Source organism: Ascaphus truei, chromosome 2 (assembly GCF_040206685.1).
Source record: "Ascaphus truei isolate aAscTru1 chromosome 2, aAscTru1.hap1, whole genome shotgun sequence".
In the NCBI taxonomy this organism is placed as follows: Eukaryota; Metazoa; Chordata; class Amphibia; order Anura; family Ascaphidae; genus Ascaphus; species Ascaphus truei.
Genome location: NC_134484.1, coordinates 129090890 through 129116318, shown reverse-complemented (window position 1 = coordinate 129116318; position 25429 = coordinate 129090890). Strand labels below are relative to the sequence as shown.

At 43.2% G+C, this 25429-nt stretch overlaps 1 protein-coding gene across 1 annotated transcript in view; it reads left to right on the top strand.

The window, feature by feature from the left end:
• TAF4B (TATA-box binding protein associated factor 4b) overlaps positions 1-25429 on the top strand; it is a 75585-nt gene that overhangs the window by 39797 nt on the left and 10359 nt on the right. The window contains exons 10-13 of the mRNA XM_075584873.1: positions 1459-1628; positions 8818-8948; positions 17557-17682; positions 18534-18590. Of these exons, the coding sequence (XP_075440988.1) occupies positions 1459-1628; positions 8818-8948; positions 17557-17682; positions 18534-18590 (484 nt within the window). The remainder of the gene's footprint in view (positions 1-1458; positions 1629-8817; positions 8949-17556; positions 17683-18533; positions 18591-25429) is intronic.

Below are 25429 nucleotides of genomic sequence, written 5' to 3'. Positions count from 1 at the left end.
ATCTGTTGCATGACTCCACTGCCAAAAGCAAGGACCTTGTTTCTTCTGTGACTGGAAAAAATCCTGCAGCATTGGTCAGTCAAAATAAAAAGGTTCTGTGTAAAGCAAAACTCTTATGTATAGTGATCACTCTTAGATATACCTCCCCAGGCTAACCTACCTAAAATAGAATCTAAAATCAGTGTGCTACGGGTTTGATTACATATATATGTAGCCAGTAGTGTTCAGCAGAGCGTTTGCTGCTTCTGTCTGACAGTCTAGGACTCGCGTCTCATTTACACTAAAGTCTGTTTTAAAGATTGATCAGTTTTTTGTTTGGTGAAAGTGTGATGGATGCAGCGTTGTAAATAATAACCAGTTACTTTGGCTGTTAGCAGCATATATATTTTTAATGGAGGTTATAGTTTACAATTTTATTGTTTCAAACCCTGTAATTAAGATGATGTATTTGGATCCTCCCAAAACATTCACAAAGTGTATATTGTGTGCAGCTGGCCGGATGCTGACCGTGATTTATTTCCCTGTGCTCTAGGCATAAAAAATGTTTACATTCTGTAGTCTGTTATAACATTCAATATGTATAGATGTAGAGATTGACGCTCATATATGTGTTTAGACTCACAAACTGTATTTTAGCATGTAAATAGATGGGAACTTCCATAAATCATTACAACATATGTGCAATAAAAGGTCAAGGGGGGGCATAAACATGGGACCTAGCGGTCAGTCAGCATGACTACCGCAAATGTGGTTCCCCCGCTCACCCCCCTTAACATGTACACTTCCCCACATAGGGGCCAAGGTAACAAAATGAGGGCTACTGCCCATTACCTGTCCATGGGGTGTATTGGAATCCAGAATCCATCCATAGAAAAGTTCCACTGCGGGCAGTCCTGAACAATAGTATTGAAAGGAAGCAAAGGAGCACAGCCAATATAGAGATCCACAGGAAAGGTCCTATAGAAAAAATGAAGGGCACAACTCCAAGCTAAAACTGAGGGTAGTTTAATGAATAAGTGCACAGGGACCGAAACACAGCCCACACACCAACGCGTTTTGTCACCTTGATAAAGTCCCCTGGAACGAAACGCGTTGGTGTGTGGGCTGTGTTTCGGTCCCTGTGCACTTATTCATTAAACTACCCTCCGTTTTAGCTTGGAGTTGTGCCCTTCATTTTTTCTATAGGACCTTTCCTGTGGATCTCTATATTGGCTGTGCTCCTTTGCTTCCTTTCAATACTATTGTTGTAACATTCAGAATGTTATACTACTTTTTGGGCCAACAGTTCTCTGTACTGTTCATGATTTGTGATCTTTCTAGACCTTGCATGTGTCCTTATGGTGGTATTAAAAGAACATGTACAGCATTCTCTATGAAAAGGTCTCATTTTTGCAATTACAACTTTTTTTTTTTTTTTTAATGATCTGTCAAATAATTTGTTCTGTTAATTGTTTATAGGGAGGAAGATGATATCAATGATGTCACTTCTATGGCTGGTGTAAACCTCAATGAAGAGCATGCCTGCATCTTGGCGACCAACTCTGAGCTGGTTGGTGCGTTGATTCGGTCATGTAAAGATGAGCCTTTTCTTCTCACATCTGCTCTTCAAAAGAGAATGTTAGACATAGGTAAGCACCAGATAACTGCAGTGCCTATGCACAGCCCTCATCATTCACAAGAATCTAATCTCTAGCAATAACCAGATTCTAAAGTAACTATGATAATTTCTCATTCATTTCCCGCCAAACAAACCTGTCTGTATGGTGTTACTTTAAAATTAACTTAAGACTTTCCACATTGATTTGGTGTTGTAATTTTCCCGAGTGTATCTCATTCACAGTATTAACCAAATTGCGATCCATAGACGTTAAAGGGTTCAATAGCCATTTTTATTGCTAAACGTAAATATTTCTGTTGGGTTTGCATTGTTTTCTTTTCTTGATATAACCTGGTATACAATAGTCTAGAATAGTGTGTATTTTTATTGGGACATACAGCATTATGTTCTGTCAATGTACAGTATTGAGTGGCCTGGTTGTAAAGGTGCTGTCTTTGAAGATCCTAATTTAAGCTTCTTTTGACCTTTAGCATGTCACAATCTACCTGTACAGTACCTGGCACCAGAAATTAGATATTAAGCTCATTGATACATAGTTACATAGTTGATGAGGTTGAAAAAAGACGAACATCCATCAAGTTCAACCTATGCTAAATTTTGACAACAGATACTTTATCCTATATCTATACTTGCTTATTGATCCAGAGGAAGGCAAACAAAAAACCCCATTAAGGGGAAAAATTAATTCCTTCCTGACTCCAAGAATTGGCATTCGGACTAATCCCTGGATCAACATCCTTCCCATGTATACTTATTTAGTATATCCCTGTATACCTTTCCCATCTAAAAAGATGTCCAACCTTTTTTTTGAACAAATCTAGTGTATCTGCCATCACAGTCTCCATGGGTAATGAATCCACATTTTAACTGCCCTTACTGTAAAGAACTCTTTCCTTTGTTGCTGGTGAAATGTCCTTTCCTCCAACTTTAAGGGATGGTCCTGAGTCCTTTGTACTGCCCGTGGGATGAATAGTTCTTTTGAAAGCTCCTTGTATTGTTCCGGAATATATTTGTATATAGTTACTGTACATAGTTACATAGTAGATGAGGTTGAAAAACGACATACGCCCATCAAGTTCAACCTATGCTAAATTTAGACAACAGATACTTTATCCTTTATCTATACTTACTTATTGATCCAGAGGAAGGCAAACAAAAAAAACCAGAGTCATATCATCCAATGATATCTCATAAGGGGAAAAATAAACTCCTTCCTGGCTCCAAGAATTGGCAATCTGATTAATCCATGGATCAACATCTTTCCAATGTATACTTATTTGGTATATCCCTGTATACCTTTCCTATCTAAAAAGATGTCCAACCTTTTTTTTGAACAAATCTATTGTATCTGCCATCAGTCTCCATGGGTAATGAATTCCATATTTTAACTGCCGTTACTGTAAAGAACCCTTTCCCTCCCCTCTTAGATGCCTCTTTTCTAATATAAATCTAATTTAGCTAGCCTCTTCTCATAAGATAGATTGTCCATCCCCTTTATTAATGTGGTGGCTCTTCTCTGCACTCTCTCTAGGTCCATAATGTATTTTCTAAGGAGTGGTGCCCAAAATTGTACTCCATATTCAAGGCGTGGTCTTACTAATGCTTTGTTAAGGGGCATAATTATGTTTACTTCCCTTCCATCCATTACCCGTTTAATGCAAGATAAGATCTTGTTTGCCTTTGCAGCTACTGCATGACTTCCGGCACTATTGCTAAGCCTGCTGTCTACAAGCACTCCTAAATCCTTCTCCATCAAGGATTCCCACAATTTATCCCCATTTAATTTGTAAGCCGCCTTTTTATTCTTGCATCCCAAATGCATAACCTTACATTTATCTGTATTAAACCTCATCTGCCATTTACCTGCCCACGTTTCCAGTCTCTCCAAGTCCTTCTGAAGAGAAATTACATCCTGCTCTGATTCTACTACCTTACACAATTTTAGTATCATCAGCAAAGATGGAGACTTTGCTCTTGATGCCAACCTCAATGTCATTAATAAACAAGTTAAAAAGCAGGGATCCCACTACCGATCCCTGACGTACTCCACTCACGCCTTTAGGCCAACCTGAAAAAGTTCCATTTATGACAACCCTCTGATCTGTCCTTTAACCAGTTTTCAATCCAGGTGCATATAATATTACCGAGTCCAATTTTCTTTATTTTGTACACCAACCTCTTGGGTGAAACCGTATCAAAAGCCTTTGCAAAATCTAAGTAGACCACATCAACTGCATTACCCTGATACATATAGCCAGATTTATTGTATATCATAGTACATCCTAACTAAATGTACTATAGTTATAATTTTTGCCTACATCAATTGTATTATGACGTACAACGTTTGCTCCCAGTTTAGCAAACCTCATGATGGGATACTAGGAACAATCTTTTATTTGGAAGAACAATCCATTTTTTAAACATTTAAGATTTTTTTTCATCGGTTCATAGATGATATTTTAATAATTTGGGAATGGAGTATGGAAGAACTAATTTTTTTTATGGGACATAACAATGAAAATCATTTTAATCTCAAATTCACAGTGTCAACGCACAAAGTATTGCCTTTTTAGATTTTAGTACTTTTTATAATAGACACACCTCCCACCGGAGGTAAAGACGATGCACTGCCGTAGAAAAAAGTCGCTAGGAAGGCTGAGATGGTGACTGGAAAAGTTTATTGAGGCATCATGGTAAAAGTCTGGCGGATCCTCTGACGCGTTTCAGCCGCAGCGGGCCTTTGTCAAAGAGTCTTTTTATAGCTGAAGATATGAGTATACAAACTAGGCCGTTCTACAAAGATGTAGACTGTAACAGATATCTTGAAGCTTCAAGCAATCGCCATCAGCAGTGGATTAAAAAAACCATACCTTTCGAACAATTCCAGAGACTAAGGAGAAATTGTTCAAGATTGGAAGATTTTGTGAGTCAGTCTGCTTCTCTGAGAAATAAATTTCTGTCTAAGGGGCACACAGTAGCAAAAATAGACCGCAATACACTAGAGCTCAATCATTAGACAGACTAACGATATTGGAAAGTAGGGAGAATACGAAAAATAACAAAGACAAGACTAAAGAAGTTTTATTCATTACTAAGTTCAATGGTGCTTCAAGTCAGATTAATAATATTGTGTCCAAACATTGGCGGATTCTCCAATGCGATCCAATTCTCAAAAACATTATAACATAACGTCCAAAGGTGGTATATAGGAGGGCGAACACTTTTAAGGACTAAGAATGTAGATATAGCTGAATGTACCACAAATCCATCTGTAACGGGTTTCTATATACTCTATGTGGGTGATTTCTTTTAAATCAAACATTACTAACAAAATGTATCCAATTAGAAATTGTATTAACTGCAATACTAAATTTGTAGTGTGTTTTAATTTGTGGCTGTGAATTAGAATATGTAGGAAGAACTATGAGAGAGAACCCTTTTTTAAGAATACGGGAAATATTCTCAAATGAGGTCTAACACATGGGGTGTCGAGGCACTTGAAATTAAAGCATTTCATGGACCGTTGTGGACTGCGCGTGATAGGTATAGACCATGTTGAGCTGGGAATAAAGGGAGGAGACAGATTCCTTAAATTACACCAGAGAAACCTTTTGGATTCATGAATTAGGAACTTTATCAGCGAAAGGTCTCAATGAGGAAATTGATTCAGTTTCATTCTTATGATAATAAAATCTAAATTTATAGTAAAAACCACAAAGAGGATATACAGCTCACTAAAGTAACAATGTAATAGTAAATTTGAGTGTGCCCATGAACGCCTAGTTTGGCGTTGGGTGCAGCTGATGAGCTGATAATAGTGTATTAACAAGAATTAAAGAGTAGAAGTGTATTGACACCTCCACACTCTAACTAACCGCCCCAGAGTGCACTCATAAATGAGCTTCTAGTTAGAGTGTGGAGGTGTCAATACACTTCTACACTCTAATTCTTGTTAATACACTAAATTTATAGTCCTTTAAGACCTGCTACATAAGTAAAGTATTAATTTTTCTTATACCTATTTTACTGGAAAAAAAATTATATATAGGGAAGTTAGGAGTGCAGGGTGTTAGCAAATGTATTAAATTAATAATGTTAAATTATTTAGGAACACATACTTTCTCAATTTTTATGGGAAAGGTGTGTAATGACTCTGGTTGAGGTGCTTTATACAGTAACAAGTTATTTTAGAATACAAAAGTTTGAGAGCAAAACCTTTTCATAATTGAAATAGGTAAAGTAGAATCTGTGTATGTAACTATGTGTGTCGCTATCCAGGTTAAGATTTCTTTTGGCATTACAGATGCTATTATTTGGTATTTATGACAGGAAAAGTGAATTTGGCTGTATGCACTTATATCTATATTTTGTTTTTGTATATATAAAAGTTTTGATAATGACTATTAGGCATGTCACTTATATAAGGAGGATATATAGTTAGGATTAGTATATCGCATCATGATTACTTGCTTTCTATTATTTTGTTTACATTGTCTGTACTGAATCCATACCTCAAACAGACAAGTAGAAGAGGAAGACTTTTTAAGTCAATGAATTGAGGTTGAAAGATACTAATTACCTCATGGGGGGAGTTACCGAAGTGGTATAGGTGATAAGGACGCAATGTACCCTATTTCCTCAATTCTAAGACGCACCTTTTTTCCGATTTTCACATGTCTGAAATCGGGGTGCGTCTTAGAATCGATGTATTAAAAAAATACAAAATAAAAAGTGTCCACAGTACTAAACCCCTCTTTTCACTTACCATGTTTCAGGAGAGGTCCCATATCAGTAGAGGATGAAGCGGGCGGCGGCGGCGGCAGGAGAGGTCCCACATCTGCAGATGGTTGAAGATGGACAGCGGGTGGGTGTGCGGCAGCAGGACAGATCCCAAGTCTGCAGGTGAATGAAGATAAGAAGACAGCGGGCGTGCGGTGGAGATGGCGGCAGGAGATCATAATAGCAGGAGAACTGAGCAGGAGCTGAGCATCATAGGTGAAAGGCTGGGGATGAGCACACTGTAACCGGAAGTCAGACACAGGTCAACTTCTGGTGTCACAGTATGCTCCTTCCCAGCTGTTCCCCTATGCCGCTCTGCTCCTGCTCAGCTCTCCTGCTATTATGATCTGCTGCCGCTACCACCACTGCATGCCCGCTGTCTTCTTATCTTCATTCACCTGCAGACTTGAGCCCTGTTCTCCCACCGCACACTTGCCCACTGTCCATCTTCAAAAATCTGCAGACGTGGGACCTCTACTGCCGCCACCACCGCCGCTTCATCCTCCGCTGACATGGGACCTTTCCTGAAACATCGTAAGTGAAAAAGTAATTTTCCTCGATTGTAAGGGCCAAATCGATGGTGCGTTTTACAATCGATGGCGTCTTAGAATCGAGGAAATACGGTATTTAAATTAAAGGACTACCATTGGAAACCACACCTCTGACAAAGAGGCCACGCCTCGAAATGCATAGGGTAGTTTCCATTGGTAGAGGAGAGATGCTGGGAGTAAGAGTGGATTGCATGCCACTGTGGAGGAAAATTAAGGGAGCTGTGCTACTTTGGGAGCCGTGCTACTTTGGGAGCCGTGCTGTGCTATCATCCCTGATCCGCCCGATTGAAACGACATGAGGACGTAGTGAAGGAGTGACGCTGGGACACACCATTGGAAGGTCACGTGGTGCGGAAGGTCGTAGGCACTACCCAAGCGTCTGTTAGCAGCGGACACACTGACTCAATGGGTGAAGTATCCCTGCAGAGGAAGAACGCTCTGTCTCCACACAATCTCTAAAGCCACTGCTTTTAAAACTTGAATGTTTGTGAGTGTATTTTCATTATTGTTTGTGTTTAGTAAAAAAAATTATTGCACCATGAGGGGTGCACTTTCTGTTCTTTTTCCCTGATGTTCCATAAAGCAAATACATTTGTTCACCAGTGTAGGAAGGATGTAATAAAAAATAAACTATCCTGGATGGCCTGTTTCTGAAATACAGAAGGTTGAAAGTTTAATGCAGGCAAGATAGCAACACTTTTCTTTCTATGATAAATGTATTTAATTTAGGTTCCAGGATATATACTGTAGTTAGACTATTGTATGTATAACATCTCTTAACAGACTGAACTATAATTTATAGCACGAATCTGGAAAAGGGGTTAAAGGCACTTGCATACGATTGTAAGCTGCACGGGGCAGGGACTGTCTGCAAAATATCTCTGTAAAGCGCAACGTTAAAACTAGCAGCGCTATAAAAGAACAAACTATTATTATTATTTCATATTTTTTATAGAGCTTCCACTACAATCCAGCTCTGACACACAATTATCTGTCTCGTTAGATCTGTTTTTAAGAGTCCCACATAAATAACTTTTTTGTGATGTTGCACTAATTTATCTTTTGTTATTATGGCCACTGTAATGATGTTGCTCTGATTGCTCCCAGATGAATTTTTTCGGTTAGTTTATGTAGACATAGATCATTTTCTAAGACTGCGTTGTGTTCCGTGTAGATTTTATGATCTGAAAGTCTGATCTTGTGGTTTGACCGTTTGGTGCTATCCTTAAGTTTAGTGCAGCCAGTAGTCTCAACTAGTAGTAGGATGTTTCCTGCCCGCCCATATGGAGTGCGCATAGGGTTCTTTTTACCTCATTTTATGTTATAATGACCTCTCTGTAAATATATTTATTTAGGTGTGTTTTTAGTCCAAATTGTTTTACCCAGACATGGCAGTCTGCTTTTTCATTGAGATTGATATTGCTTTTACAATTTGAAACCGTTTGCTACTTTTGTTTTTGTTTCCGGGAACCATATACTGTATAACATTTCTTGTACAAACGCTGAAATTAATGTAATATGAATTAAATGGCATCAAATTTCTCCCCCCTGTTTCCCCCCCCCCCCCCCCCCCCTCCAAACACAATATAATTTTGAATACTTCTTATTGGCGTCCTAAAACTGAACTTGGAAGCATATGTTCTAAAGACGACATGAAACATTGCCTATACTTTCTGAAGCTTCAGGCTAAGAAGTTTTATTAATGCAATGTCTATCTTTGATGTTGTGACCTTACCAGGAAAATGATAATCTACAAAACTCAATACTTAATGGGTATGACTTCTAGAGGGAACAGAACACCTGCTGTGCTAATTATTTCCATTATCTGCTCCCACTAAAACGTGTAATGGATTTTCTCTGCTTGCACAGGTAAAAGGCATGACATTAAGGAACTTCACTCTGATGTTGTGAACTTGGTCTCCCACGCTACACAGGAGCGATTACGAGGGATCATTGAAAAACTGACAGTGGCTGCACAGCACAGGGCTACAAACTACAAGGTAAAATAAATGTAGCTTCTTGAATACTAAATATTGCATTATTTGTTCATTGCAGAATGTAGTTGCTTCTTTGAACTGGTCACTATTTGCAATACTTTCAAACATAAAATATACAATTCATTGAATTTTTGTTACTGAAGTACTCTGTACAGTGACGACGTGGACTTTCCCTAACTAGTGACCACTTGTGTATACAGTCAATGTTTTAGTAACTTGCAGAACTGGTTGATTTGCTCTGTAGCAGTTCATTGTGTTACTGTACATTCTATAGCTCTGGAGCCCATGTATCTGTTCTAGAGAGATTACAATTAAGAACGTATGCACTGACCATACTGTTATAGATCATGTCACGATGAGATCATGAGATATTGGGTATTTTAATCAATCTGGTACTTCAGGGGTTAATGTGGTTACAGATGGACTTAAAAATACAAGAATTGTGTTTGACAAGTCCAAGCCCCTGCCTGGTTCTGTTTTGAGCCAAGATGAGTAGAGTAGGTGCACTTACTCAACTGTATTGAATTCCCTCGGGTGCCTGGAAATGATCCTGCAGTGGGGAGAAAGATGCATAAGTATATCCTTGAAACGCAAGGAAAAAACGGCATTCCAGAGGTCTTTGTGAAAAAGGTTATTTAAGCCACAGTGTTGATCTAGAAAGGGGGCTTAACCTGGGGTTTATCACCGATGGACCACTAAAAGGGAAATATGTATAGTTTGGAAGTCTGTAGACGATGCCCAGATCATGGGCTGTCAGCCTCAAAGAAAATCTTACATACCTGAAATACAGGTCACCAAATAGTTTGAGGGATATGAAGATATCCTGGGTCTGGCAGCAATTTGCAATAATAACAACAAATAGAGATGTGTTGCAATGGCAATGAGATTAATCAAATGATGCTAAACCTTTCATGATTGAGGTGCAAAAGACAGGTATGTTTCTTCTGCGAAAATCAACGTTGGGCAGGCAAATTTTAGATGCGGGTGTGTATGTTTACACATAGAAACACAGTGCAGATTGCATATGTCTAAGTGTCACGGTAGCTAGTGATAGGTTATAATACACACCAAAATATCTGGGTTGAATTGAACACGACTTGGATATAATAAATATAGTTTATTCCTTAAAGAAGGTGAACACACAAGATATAAAAATAACAGGCAAAATATAGACACTTACTTCACGGTTGGACAAGAAAGCAATCAGGATACAGGATTGGCAATTCCTTCCACAATACAGGTTCAGATGAAGACATCACGAAAAGACACGAAGACCACTGAGTATAGGACTGACACTGGTTTATATGTAATTCCAGTCCTATACCTTATCATTGAGTGCAGGTCATTGGAGAACAATTGCTTGCACCCAATCTCTCCTTGCCACCTCACCTGAGGGGCACCGTAATACCCGCCCACTGGGTGGATATTATTCTAATCAGGGGCTTATTTCCCAAGCCCCCTGCCCACAAGCCTGGCGTCTTAAAGTCTGGCTTTGCCAACAACCCCTTTGTCCCAAGGTGGGAATTACAAGACTTATCATCAAGTACCCATGTCCTGTCTTCCTTTGTGATAGCGTACACAAGCGGGGTTGGGGGAGTCTTTGATCAGGGGTTTATGATAGACCACTTGTCTCCCATCCTGAGCACTACCATACCATATGGGCTCTGAGTTTTTATACCAGACCCAAAATACAATTCATTCTTTAATACCTTCACATATTAAAATAATCCGTTCTGCTGGCCCAAGCTGGCTAAAATTTGCCAGTCCCTCATGCCAGAGGTGACTCTCCATGGTGGCCAAGTTTCAGCTCTCTGTGACCCCCAGAACCCGAGATACAAAAAACAAGTTAAAATCCCCCATTAACTTTAATGCAGGATTCTCCGCCATAGCTAAAATAAATCTCTGCTTTTCACTCTCTCATTGAAATCAACGGGCTGCGTTGCTATAGGCTTTCAATGGAGCAACTCCGCCATTGAAGTCTTTAGGAAAACCACAATTTTTCACATTTGCCCATACTCCGTCTGGTTGTTCGGAGAGGGCTGGAAATGGCCATGCAGTCATGCCGGAACAGTGACTACATGCGACCCAAATCCCAGCCCTCTGGTCCTCACAGAACTGGAGATATGGGCTTACACATTTTACCCTTTTGGACTTCGCCGTTTTAACACCACACTGCTGTTTTCCCCCATTGGAATCAATGGCCGGCGCCGCCATAGGAAATGCATGTGCGAGCGCCGCCATGGGATTCAATGGGACCTCCGCTCCGCCATTAGACAATGGCACAACCCTCGTGGCGGCCGTGACCCTTTGCGGGGGTCCCTCGTTCTCGGACCCGATGGTGGTCGTGTGTCGGGGTTCCTAGGGTCTAGGGGCAAAAAAAACTTTATTGCTGGGTGCCCTAGAACCTAAGTTTCCCATGCCAATTGTAGTTGAACTTGAACTCAGTGTGATCAAAGCTCTCTTTAAGAAAATGTTTCCGCTCTTGTGGTCTGCGGTTTGGATGGCTGCCAACCCGTTCCTGGAGGTTGGCGTTGAGGAATCCCCATTGAAATGGATGGCTCCATTGACTTACAATGGGGAACCGCCGCTCCTCCTCTTGGGCGCCACCTGCAGGTCTTCTACCGAAACAGGCCCAAATCGCCGGAATCTCCATAAGGTTGCATTGGGCTGCAATGGCAACTTATGGAGAGCTGCAAAATGGAGCCTGAAAAGGTGGGAAAAGGGAATAAAGGGCTATAAAACTGAACTAACATTAACCTTTTCCCTCCCGCACCAATCCCAGTGTATGTGTTGGTGCAAACACTGGAATGGGAACAATACACATTTACAGGGGAATATACATTTGGTTGCTGAAAAAGGGGAAAACACATTGCTGGACCGCAGTCCAGTTAACCCCTTGCTTCCCAAGTGAGAGCAGGCGGTGGCCAAATGGGCTGTAACCCCTTTAATACCGGGCCAAACCCCCTCTCCCATGACACATGGTATTCGAAAAATTAAGTTATGATGTCTTGTATATTGAGTCAAATTTAAGTCACACTGTGGGTGTGTGGGTTTCTTTTTGTCTTTTTTTTTTTAAGTCTTGGATGTCAACCAAATAGCTGTTTTACGACAGGGGTGGGTTTTATGTGTTTCAATGCAGAAGGCTTGGGCATAAAAGTTGGCATGTGTGAATAACAAATTAGATTTCAACTAAGGGAGTGTCCATGCTGAAGCGCGTGAAATCTCAATTTCCATTCAACGCTTTGGGGAAAGATCTGATCAATGTTAGATGATAACGGAAGTTAGATTCTATGTTTATCTTTTTATTTTAAGAAACTGGTTTCCATTTATTATAACTATGCATTTGTAGTAATCATTTTTCCGTAACCAAAGCACTGTATTCTTTAATAAAGACATAAGCAATACTTTGATCTCTGAAGGAACTGTTTGCACGCTTTGTAGAGTAAAGTACATTTTCAGATATATTTTGCTACAAAAGATTTTTGTGTCAAGTGCATAGTTTTTCTTAAACCGGGACGTTAGACCCTTGCAGATACATATTGTTCGATACATATTTTGTCTGCACTTATCTTTTGGTGGTGGAGCTGGATTAGACTGCAACGGAGTAGGGTAAATATTAACTCATTTGAAGTACCTTGCGAAGGAGGAAGGCAAGTTGGCTAGTTTAGCTGTGTATTAACCCTGGTTGCATATATGGCATGTGCTCACAAGTGTGCTGTCCGTGACAGATGGTATATTGGGACGGCTTGACAGGAGATATTGATCATTTGAGGGAACTTTTGTGGAAAATGAATAGTGGGTCAGCTAGATACCGGTGTATTGACCCTTGTCCCATATACAGGTCACGTGCTCACAGGTGTGATGGACCATATGGTCAATTAAGCCCAGTATCATATCTGGTCCTGAAGGCTTCTGGGTGCTTACTCGTTCCCTTTTTACACAACACAACCATCATGGACTTCTGGGACTTTTGTTCCCTACTTATTCTCTCTCTCTACATGTTCTACAATTATATACTGTGTCCCCCACTTGTTTCAGCCATTCCAGAGTCTGCATCAGAAGTCCAAAAGTCACACTCTGGGGATGTAAATGACCAATGATGCAATATGACATGCTTTCCTTTGCTGTATAATAATTCTATAATGAAGCAATTAAAATTGCACAAGGGTTTATCAGAGGTGTGGATGCATAGTGCAGTGTACAGGGTTGCAAAAAAAAGTAAATCCTTGTGGATTCCCTGATTTTAAAATAGAATGTTATATCTGGGGCATAATTATATAAAGTTGGAAAAAGTCATAAAAATATTCAATATTTCAGGGATCTGGCACACGAGGGTAATTTGAGTTAAAAGTTGCATTTTAAGAATACAGAGTTTGTTTTGTTTTTATGGCAGGTCAGGCCGCTTGTTTTTTGTATTTGTCTAAAATGGAAGTTATCTGGGCCCAAAAGCTTGGTCTGGAAAGTGGGGTGATTTTTAAAACCTAGATTTGACAGTGGAAATAAGCAGGTGTTTTAAAAAATAAAAATAAAAAAAAAACATTTTTTAAAGGGATGGTAAAATTCCCCAACCAGATGCGAAAAGGTAAGTTATATTTTCATTGTCCTTATACGTTCACTAAATATTATACTTATGTCAGATCTTATAAGTATAGTTAGGGTGACCAGATTTACAAAAGTAAAAACCGGGACACATTAAAAAAAAATATTTATGAAAAAATGACATCCCCAACTGCGCTTTGTCTCCTTTATGTCTCTCCACCGCTCTTTGTCCCCCCTTCTTAGGCTGAGTCCTCACTGGCTCTGAGGGCGCTCATGCTGGGAGAGCGCTCCAAGCATGAGCGCCGGGTGTCCTGCATGTACGCGTGGGGGAGGTGGGGCATTACGGGTAGTTGAGCACGTGGGTAAGTATATGTTTTTTGTTTACTTAAGCGCCGAGCGCGTGTGAGCGTGTGTGCCCACGCACGAGCGCCGCGCGCACAGAATGAGCGGGGACTTACATATAGCTATATATGTAAGTAACCGCCGCCCGCTCAGTGCTAGCGGGGACACATCCTTACACACACCCATTCTCTCTCCCTCCCATCCCATCATTGTCGTTCCCCCCATCACTCCATTCTCGTTCCACCCTTCCTATTCTGTCTCTCTCTCCCCCCATTCTATGTCTCTCTCTCTCCCCATTCTCTGTGTCTCACTCTTCCCCATTCTCTGTGTCTCTCTCCCCCATTCTCTGTGTCTCTCCCACCATCTGTGTGTGCATCTCTCTCCCCCATTCTCTGTGTGTGTGTGTGTGTGTCTCTCTCCCGTTCTGTGTGTGTCTCTCTCTCTCCCGTTCTGTGTGTCTCTATCTCCCCCCGTTCTGTGTGTCTCTCTCTCCCCCCGTTCTGTGTGTCTCTCTCTCTCCCCCCGTTCTGTGTGTCTCTCTCTCCACCCCATTATCTGTGTGTCTCTCTCTCCCCCTCATTATCTGTGTCTCTCTCTCCCCCCCATTCTCTGTGTCTCTCTCCCCCGTTCTGTGTCTCTCTCTCTCCCCCCGTTCTGTGTGTCTCTCTCTCTCCCCCCGTTCTGTGTGTCTCTCTCTCCACCCCATTATCTCTGTGTCTCTCTCTCCCCCTCATTATCTGTGTCTCTCTCTCCCCCCCATTCTCTGTGTCTCTCTCCCCCGTTCTGTGTCTCTCTCTCTCCCCCCCGTTCTGTGTGTCTCTCTCTCTCCCCCCGTTCTGTGTGTCTCTCTCTCCACCCCATTATCTCTGTCTCTCTCTCCCCCTCATTATCTGTGTCTCTCTCTCCCCCCCATTATCTGTGTGTGCGTCTCTCCCCCCCCCCATTCTGTGTGTCTCTCTCCCCCGTTCTGTGTCTCTCTCCCCCGTTCTGTGTCTCTCTCCCCCGTTCTGTGTCTCTCCCCCGTTCTGTGTCTCTCCCCCTTTCTGTGTCTCTCCCCCGTTCTGTGTGTCTCCCCCGTTCTGTGTGTCTCTCTCCTCCGTTCTGTGTGTCTCTCTCCCCCGTTCTGTGTGTCTCTCTCCCCCGTTCTGTGTGTCTCTCTCCCCCGTTCTGTGTGTCTCTCTCCCCCGTTCTGTGTCTCTCTCCCCCGTTCTGTGTCTCTCTCCCCCGTTCTCTGTGTCTCTCTCCCCCCGTTCTGTGTCTTCTCCCCCCGTTCTCTGTGTCTCTCTCTCTCCCCCCGTTCTCTGTGTCTCTCTCTCCCCCCCCTCCTCTGTGTCTCTCTCTCTCTCCCCCCGTTCTCTGTCTCTCTCTCTCTCCCCCCGTTCTCTGTCTCTCTCTCTCTCCCCCCGTTCTCTGTCTCTCTCTCCCCGTTCTCTGTGTCTCTCTCTCCGTGTCTCTCTCTTCCCCATTCTCTGTGTCTTTCCCACCATCGGTGTGTGCATCTATCTCCCCCATTACCTGTGTGTGTGTGTTTCTCTCTCCCCCATTCTCTGTGTCTCTCCCCCATTCTCTGTGTGTGCGTCTCTCTCCCCCATTCTCTGTGTGTGCGTCTCTCTCCCCCATTCTCTGTGTGTGTCTCTCTCCCCCATTCTCTGTGTGTGCGTCTCTCCCCCATTCTGTGTGTGCGTCTCTCTCTCTCTCCCCATTCTCTGTCTCTCTCTCTCCCCATTCTCTGTCTCTCTCTCTCTCCCCCATTCTCTGTCTCTCTCTCTCCCCCCCATTCTCTGTCTCTCTCTCTCTCCCCCATTCTCTGTGTCTCTCTCTCCCCCATTCTCTGTGTCTCTCTCCCCCATTCTGTGTGCTGTCTCTCTCTCCCCCCATTCTGTGTGCTCTCCTCCTCCTCCTCCCCCACCCCCATGCTGCCTCTCTCCCCCTCCCCCACCCCCATGCATCCTCTCTCTCCCCTGCTCATGCTGCATCTCGTGTGTGTCCCGTTCTGGTCCCTACCTGCCTCTGAGGAACATTGGGGTGGAAGCCATCTTGAGCCCTGGCAGCAGACACCAAAGCTCCCACTGTCTTCCTGCTGGGGCTCCTCTGCCTGTAACCCTGCCCCCACCCTCTGCAGCTACTGTCAGACCGGCCTCTGCTCTGTTCCTGCATTCTCTGCTCTCTCCCGCCCCCTCCCCCCCCCCCCCCCTGCTCTGATGACCAAAACCGGAACAGCCACAAAAAAACGGGACATTTTAAAGAATGTGGGGCAACCGGGAGAGGCATAAAAAAAACCGGGACACCTGGTCACCCTAAGTATAGTACAATAATAAGTATAATACAATTCACAAGAATGTGAAAGATTTTATTTATGACCAAGGAACTCAACTAATTAAATTGATATAAAAGAAATTACAGGTCATCTGTTTTATGTAAAAGTTGGTATCCACACATGTATTTTAATTATGCCAATGCAATATTGAAAGTGACATCCTTACAGATATGATAGAACAATAGTTATGGGGTATTATATATATATATATATATATATATATATATATGTGTATATATGTATATGTGTATATATATATATATATATATATATATATATATATATGTATGTATATGTGTATATATATGTGTATGTATGTATATATATATACATATATACATATATACATATATATATATATATATATATATATATATATATATATATATATATATATATATATATATATATATACATATATATATATATATATATACATATATATATACATATACATATACGACTATTAAGGTTATGGTGGGTAAAAAAAGTGACTAAAACCCTCCACAGTAAAGCATAAAGCAACTGTAAATATTCCTGTATATTCATTTGCATGTCTTAGACAGGTCTGCAACCCTGTCTTTCACCATTATCACCCAGCAAACATATATATATATATATGTATGTATATATATGTATATATATATATTAGCATCTTTTGATTCAAAAGAAACTATTTTCCCTCCAAGTCATAAAGGTGTCCCTGGAGATTGAGGGAGAGGTTAAGGATAGGCAGTGTATTTTTAGGATAAAAACCATGGACTTGGTATATGAAATTATATTTCAACAAAGGGAGTGTCAATGTTTGACACACCTCATTTTTAACTCAAGACCCTCGGCGGAATCTGGTGTTATGCGGTAACCTAATTAGATTTTCTAGTTTTTTATCATTATTTTATTAATCTGTTTGTATTTATTGTACTGTGTTCTTATAGCATTATTTTTTCTGTAAACTAAGCACTGTACTATTTTTAGATATTAAATCTAAAATGTAATAAGTATCGTGTAATTAAACTTTTAACACTTTGAAGACTAATTGCATTTTCGTACACATTTTGCTACAATGGATGTCTGTGTGCAAATTACATATTTTTCCTTGTAAATAGGGCCTAAAAACCCTGCAAGTACAACTGGACGTAAATTTTTGTGGTGGCGGCGTTAAGGTTAGATTTGTGACGAATTGAGGGGAGATATCACTAATTTAGAGGACCTGCAGGAAAATTAATGCGCTGGCTGGATAGCTGTATTTATAAAACCTGGTCACATACTCAAGTCGCATGCATGGGGGGGTGGAGTTCTGTTTTATGTGCAAGTAGTTTGAAAAGTAAATGTGACTACTTTTTGAATGGGTGTTATTTCTCCCTGTAGTTTGTGGTTTTCTAACCCATATGCTACATTTTCTTTCACTTCCAGGATAGTGATAGGTATGTCAAGTCTAGTGATACCAGAGCACAGCTTAAGTTTCTTGAACAGCTTGAACACTTGGAGAAACTGCGCAAAAATGAAGAAGAGCGGGAAATGCTATTCAGAGCAGCAAAGGTAAGGCCAATCATTTTAATCCATTCACTGCACAGAAGCAGGGGCTGCAGTACACGTAAATCATGTGCCTCTAGTACGGTGAGATGCAAAGGGTTTCCTGTCCCGGCATCCTTTCATGTCTCACTGGTGGTAAATGGACTCATTCAATAGCAAAGCTTTGCTAACCTGTAAATGTATGCATTGTAGAATGAGTTTTTACCATCCCAAATACAGAACCTGTATACGTCCTATTTTATTCACTGTAAATGTCTACAAAATAGTACGTAGATTGTACACCAGAAATGGGCTGCTTCTATATTGCTAAATTGTAAGTTCTCTGTGAGGGCCTCTTAAAATATTTTATTTCACCTGCACACAAATATTATCTATGATGTCTCTAACATGTTCATTACATGACATTTCCAATTGCCTGCTGTACGTCCCTGTCTCGGCCTTCTTTACTTTGTATTCTTCCTCTCCCCTGTATTGAAGCTTGGATTACTGACAAGGTCATGCCATTGCTCGACTTGAGTGACGGCACTGGCGTCTTTAGCTTAGGCTTCCCCCAGGCCAGTGCGCAGGCGTTAAAGCTATATGAAAAATAAGAATGAAAATGCATGAAGGGAGTATACATAAAGAGTCTTACAAATCCTGGACTGAGGCCCTTTTTTTTTCTTCCCTTTTTCCCCTCCAAAGGTTTTTAATCACAGGAGAAAATTGTTCTGCATTAAATATTTCAGTTGCTGCATGTTTAAGAATGTAGTCGTTTATTTGTAACCCTTTCTGCACTGAGTTCTAATGGGCTGCAGGAAATCGCGGCTTAAAAGGGTTAATTACACTTGATTTATGTTTTTGATCCTGTCCCTTCACAGAGCCGTTCAAATAAAGAGGATCCAGAACAGTTGAGATTAAAGCAAAAAGCCAAAGAGGTAAGACTTTCAAGTTTGCAAGCTTTGCCTTTTATTAGGTTACATTCTGCATTGTTTGAGGGAAAGTTTGGCAATTAGGTCAGAGTTTATTTTGCATGCCATTTATACAGGCCTTGGGCAAGGACAGGAATCGCCAGAGGCAAGGGCAGCATTTCAAATTAGGTTAGTCAGTCTCCTTGCTTTTTTTTTTTTTTTTTGCATTGTTTTAAGGTCCTCAGGAAACTAGAATTCTTAGTGTTGGAGGGGGTTGTGTGTCTGTTCTTTACAAGCGTAATGTTAGTGAGATTAAAATAAGAAGGGGGGAGTTCTTTGAGTTTAACATCTGGGCATGTACAATAGGCTACATTTTTCCAGGGTAATTGTTCGTTTTGTAAATCTGATACTGCTTATAATTCTTTGGCTGGGAGGCGGTACTGGGATTTCGTTTTAAATGGAAAATGCCTCGGGCTTTTAATTTTCTGAGCCCAGCAGTTTTCAGCTCTGAGATGGAGCCCTTGTTTTCGCTCCGTTCATATTTAGCTACGGGGGTTTTAGTTTATAGCTTAGGCTGGTTAAGCTTTTACTCCCAGAGGCCTCTGCATAGCAACTGTAGAAATCCACAAATACGTTCATTTATGTCTGCAGCCTTTCTCTCCGTAGCTGACTTTTTACATTTCCCAATATCAATTTCCTGACTTTTCTAGCCTAAGAGAATAAAAGCTCCACTAATTGGAGCTTTTTTAATTGATCCTTAATATTGCAGCTTGCTAGAATTTGGCCCATAGCTACTGGGAACAGAATGAAATGAAACTACCTACGGGTGTGTGTGGTGTGTGTGGTGTGGTGTGTGTGGTGTGTGTGTGTGGTGTGTGTGTGGTGTGTGTGTGGTGTGTGTGTGGTGTGTGTGTGGTGTGTGTGTTTTTTTTCACTTGACCTACAGTTTCTTTTCCCCTGCTGAATAAATCATCAAGCCTGTTCACATTTCTGATTAAGGATCTGACAGCAGATGATAATAAAGACAATTGAGGTGTGAGACGTGTGATATGGAGCTGAAAAAATTGGTTTCTATAGTTACTTCACTGATTTCATGCAATTTTTGAGGATCTTTGTTCTAAATAAGTCAGATTGTTCTGAGCACTTTTTTTCCCCCTCCTCTCTCCCCTCCTCTAACAGCGCCACTTGAACTATGAAATTTGTTGCTGCTGAACACTGCTGCACTTTGCTCAAAGGTGCCAGCAGCAGGTTGTTTATGAATGTTTTAAGGACCTGCATTCTTTTTTATTACTGTAGAATCTAAAGCGAATCAAATTGTAATCCGCAGAGAGCAATTCCTTCAGTGGAAAAGAGTGTTTGTTTCAGATACAGTGTAAGCAATATATAATTGTAGCTTCATATAGGCTTCCTGATTGCTATGATCATCCTGATAATTGTGCAGTGACACAGGTAACTATAGTCTGTCCTGTTTTCACAATTTAGAAAGGCAGTGGACTGGTTCAAATACAGGATATGTAGAGCAAGGTTGTTGGTTACGGTGTATTGTCTCTCTCATGTCACCAAGAACAGCTGAGCCAGCTAAGACCTTTTTTCTTTATTTTGTATCTACAAAGCCAGTTTTATTAAGCAAATAAAGTAAACCATCGACTGATTTGGAGGCTAAGTCATGCAGAGGCTCAACCATTGCTTAGTGGCAACCTTGCGCTAAATCTTCCTGCAATTGTAGATTTTCAGGTCCAATGAGCTTCTCATTCTACTATAATAGTTTTAACGGGCATCTGCTTTTCTAATTTGTTTTGCTTTAAGTTTGGTTCATGTTAAATTGGGAAAAAATGTAGGACTGGTTACATAGCTGATACACGACTCATTGGTGCTTCTCTAAAGGATTCTGAAGTTGCAGATTAAATAGATGCTGCACTGTTTATCCTGTAGGGGCTCTCTTGGCACCTATTTATCTGCATGGAGTGGCAAGACCCAGACTGATCTTTATAAAGGTCTAGTTAGTAACACATTGGAAATATGTATTGAGTTGAAATAATGTGAAAGCAATTAGCAAACACCTTTTCCAGCCCTTTTTAGTGATTGTGTCATGGGCTTAAATACCACATTTAAGCCTAACATCCGAATTATGAAAAGCATCTCCTTTCAGAGTATGTAATACATGTAAAGGCTGGACCCCCCTTGTCTGACCCACCCAATCTCACATTGGCCCGTGTGGTCTAACCGGTCCCCATTACAAGGTCGTGTGTGGTGGTGCACCTGCGAGTAACAGGACTCCTGAGTCTCCCGCTTGATGGTATTAGGGGATGGTATCAGGACAGGTAGCTGAGGTAGTGGGTGCGAGTCCAACTTACTTCATGTGCAGCGCCTCCACCTCATCAGGATCTGTGCTTCCGCAGGGAGATGGTCCTGGTGAGGAACTCCTTCTCGGTGGTGCCATCCACTGCTGAGTAACTTCACACTCACCCAGTGGAGGTATCTTTAATAAGGGCATCTTTATTTGCATGGTATGGGCAAGCTGCCCCTCACAGATAACAGCTCAGCCACTCATCTCTTTGTAGCACTCTCTTAGAAAGGTCCCTTGTCCCTAATAGAGCTGCTTTCCACCTTTACTCTCAAAGAGATTCCCCAGCTTCTCTGTCTGCTGTAAGCTCCTCTCTTGAGCTGTTCTGTCTGTCAGCTCCTCTAACTCTGCTCAATCTGCTGCGTATGCTCACTGACTCACAGCTAGCAGGAGACACTGCAACATTGTTGCAGACCTTCACGTGCCTCTCAGTGAACAGAGCAGCACAACAACAGGAAACTGAACTTCTAACTTTAGGCAGTGCTGTGTCTTATATCACCCCCCAGAGAACAAACCTGCTCTGTACCACTAAGTGTGGGCACAATGCATGTTGTCACTTCCTTTGGGGACATATGACACCTCACCAGGGTTTGAGGGCAAACCTCCATTGATTGTTGCTGGCAATCCTGCATACTTACCAGGGTTACTGCCAACATGAGAAAGAGATATGTACACCAATCTTACACATGGCTACATTCTCCCCCTGGTGGAACCCCAACGCCCCGGCTGGGATCTAAATTTGCGGAACCTTCCTTCAGGTAGCACTGCAAAACATAACAACACATTACAGTACATATCTTTTCATAACACAATAACAGATACATCCTAACTGTAGATGTGTAACAACTAGAATTACTCCATGCTGGAGTATCCATTAGTGGCACCCCTATACCCTCTTAAGGTGGCTTACGCACAGCATGGTCCACTGGGCTTAGAGCATCAATGCTGTAACACTCTAGGTGACATACTGGACAACCACAATCAGACCATAACTCTGGCCTGGATGCTAGTGGACTGAGAGGATCATGCCCATACACCGCCCTAAGGCTTCTCCTGGAGATGTAGCATATCCCCTCGTGACTACACCACGTCTCATCTAACCCGCCAGGATCCCAATTTTCTGCATCAAGGGAACCCATTTCTAACGTAAGTTCGCCCTCCCAGCAATGGTGAAAATTACGTACCCAATTTTGGCGATCCCTAATAACTCTTCCTGACAGTGAGGGCACATAGGGGGCTCTCCGGGCAATAGGCACCATATGAGCAACATTACCCAAATCCCCAGATGAAACTCCCAATGTTCCTGGAGACCCAAAATTTGACCCAATGCTCTTAGAATCACATCCCACCATAACAGTACGATTGTCATCATTAGTGCAGTATAACATTCTTTGCATAGCCATTTTCCTCCCCGATCCCTCATCAGAGGTAAAACAGTCACCCCAGTCCAGATTTTCCCCAGTCCATTCTTCAAAAGTGGCTCGGGACTCCCCAGACGACCCTTGGCTAGACTGGGACCCATAGGAAAAAGTGACAGGGGCAGGGGTTTCAACTATGGCCGGGGGTTGGGCATAGGGAAACACTGCCGGCATACGCGGGGCTACGACCCGCAACTTCTCGCTACCTTGCCCGGTACCATCAGACTGGCACTCCGGTTCACTCGCCTCCTTACTCCCAGGCTTCCGCAGGGCCTGCTGGCTCTTCTCGGACCCAGGCAACCGGGTACAGCTGCTTGGCCGAGAGGACACGGCCATCTCGCTGGACTCGCCGCCATCTTGCGTTGGGTTCCCAACCGGAACCTCTTCCTCCAGAACGACATCCGCCGCCGGAAGTGATGGTTCTGTTCTCCGCTCTGCTCGGGCCTGGGCTAGGCCTTTCTCCGGCGTTGCCACCACCGGCGCCTGTGGGGGATTAGGAGGTTCCTCACCACTCCGCTGGCTTGCGATGGGTTCCTCTGTGGTAGGCCGGACTGGCCGTTGTAGGGCACACGGGCCTCATCAGGGTCCGCAGCCGATGGGATAAATGTCTCTTTATCTTCAGCTTCACTTGTGTGGTCCGCCGGCTGGCGCATCACCACAGCTGGTTGACTACTGTCTTCAGTAGTACAGGATGGGGGTAGGGACATCTCCGCAGGGGAACAGCGTTGGGGCGCTTCGCATTCGCTGGTGGCCATCGGCCTGAAGCGGTCCTGCTCCGGCGGTACCAGTGGTAGCGATCCCCCTTCTCCCTGGGCAGTCACCTTACCCTTCGTTGATTCCGACAGGAATGGTTCCATCATCTGGGGTTCCGGTATTGGAACCGGGTCTGGAGCCGTCTCTGTCATCGGAGCTTGGAACTCCTCACGCTTAGGCAGATAAGGGCTAGACACAAGCTGGTTTGCTCCTTTTGCAAAGAAAGTAGCTCCCCAAACAAGTTCTTTTCCCAGAGATACACAATCAGAGTCCTCACACCTCAAGCTGGTGATTCCGTCATTGGATACTTCCCGGGATCCTTTAGGCAATGAATAACAGGCAAAGATCCTATCACCCTTCCTCACTTTATGTATACACGGGCACAAAAGAAAGGGGTAAGTCACTCCTTTGGCCCGCCATGCCCCTGGTAGCTGAGGTTGTGGTTTGCTGCATTCTGTTTCTTTCTTAGGGAGAACAGAAGTTGCTACTGGCAGTTCACTGTGCTCACTCCCCCTGGTGGACTCTAGAGGAGGGTCTCGTAGACTTGTAGGCTGACCCAGCACAGGGGCAGAGTGAGTCATAGTCCATGAGGGCGCGGCTCCAGCTTTCGCGCCAAACTCCCCAACGGGGTGGAGTTTTCTCGTTGGCGCCAATCCTGGCCAACAATTAGCAAACTGCAACGTTGCAAGACTTTCTGCATCTGGCCCACGCGGTGTCCCGGGAACGCGGGAACCGCCATTTTGGGTCGTATTATCTTTCTTCATCACATTTGAGGTAGCGTTTGGCTGTTTGTATATTGAATGATAACAAAGTCCATTTCGTTCCTCCCATCTAGCCTCGAGGTTACTTTCCCGAGAGCATAGACAGGACAAACCCGGCGCAGCCACGGCTGTCACGCCAGTCTCCAACAGGCTCTCAAAAGTCTCTTCTGTAGCTTGTTCTTCTTCCACGCACAGGTCATATGCGTGTTCCTCGTTTGCCCGCCATCCTGGACCTTCTGCGCTCTGCAGATCCTCCATTCTGACGGTTCTCTCTAGAGGAGGGGCACTTTCTACCAAGGAGTGGTTCTGACTCTGTGCTGAACTACTCACAGTGCTGGGGCGGGGTTCAGGGTTTCGCGCCCAACCCGGACAATACTCTGCAACAATTTCTTGCACAGTCCTGGTGCTCTCCCGACTTGGCGGGAGCCGCCATCTTGGGTGTGACTCACTGCTTGAGAGAGCCTCCATTCTTGCGGTCGCCATTCTTTTCTCTGTTATAATTTCTGTTATCGCACATGGAGCTCCTCTCTGCGGGGCAGCTGCCACACCGATGCAATAAAATGCCTTGTGCACCACCTTGTGTACCTAATGTAGATCTGACTCGTGTTTGCACTACCTCAGGCTAGGCTCACTCTTTCTGTGTCTACTGTAACGCTTTCCTCCAGTCTGTGCTCCTTGGTCAAGTGATCTGGAATGGAGACTAGAGTACTCTGGCTCTTCCATGCAGTACTTTGTGCGTCGACCTACTGTTGGCTAGCCTAGTGCGGACCCTTCCAGAATTCCTGCCCTAAGTTACCAGTTTACCCCTTCAGGCGTCCCCCGCTAGCGCTACCTCAAGGCGACTAGAACAGCAATAGCCCCCTGCTCCAGACTCACTAACCCCTAACGGATCCCAAGGCGTCTGTGCGGCCTGCAGCTCCAGCAGCTCCCCGACTACCCCTGGCTCCGTCCCACACAGCACAAAGTGGCAGCAGACACTCTCCCTGTTTCCTAATGTGTGCCTAGCAAAAGCCTGTCCTGTTAACAGGTATCTCAGCAGCGCCTCCAATTGTAACGGCTGGACCCCCCTTGTCTGACCCACCCAATCTCACATTGGCCCGTGTGGTCTAACCGGTCCCCATTACAAGGTCGTGTGTGGTGGTGCACCTGCGAGTAACAGGACTCCTGAGTCTCCTGCTTGATGGTATTAGGGGATGGTATCAGGACAGGTAGCTGAGGTAGTGGGTGCGAGTCCAACTTACTTCATGTGCAGCGCCTCCACCTCATCAGGATCTGTGCTTCCGCAGGGAGATGGTCCTGGTGAGGAACTCCTTCTCGGTGGTGCCATCCACTGCTGAGTAACTTCACACTCACCCAGTGGAGGTATCTTTAACAAGGGCATCTTTATTTGCATGGTATGGGCAAGCTGCCCCTCACAGATAACAGCTCAGCCACTCATCTCTTTGTAGCACTCTCTTAGGAAGGTCCCTTGTCCCTAATAGAGCTGCTTTCCACCTTTACTCTCAAAGAGATTCCCCAGCTTCTCTGTCTGCTGTAAGCTCCTCTCTTGAGCTGTTCTGTCTCTGTCAGCTCCTCTAACTCTGCTCAATC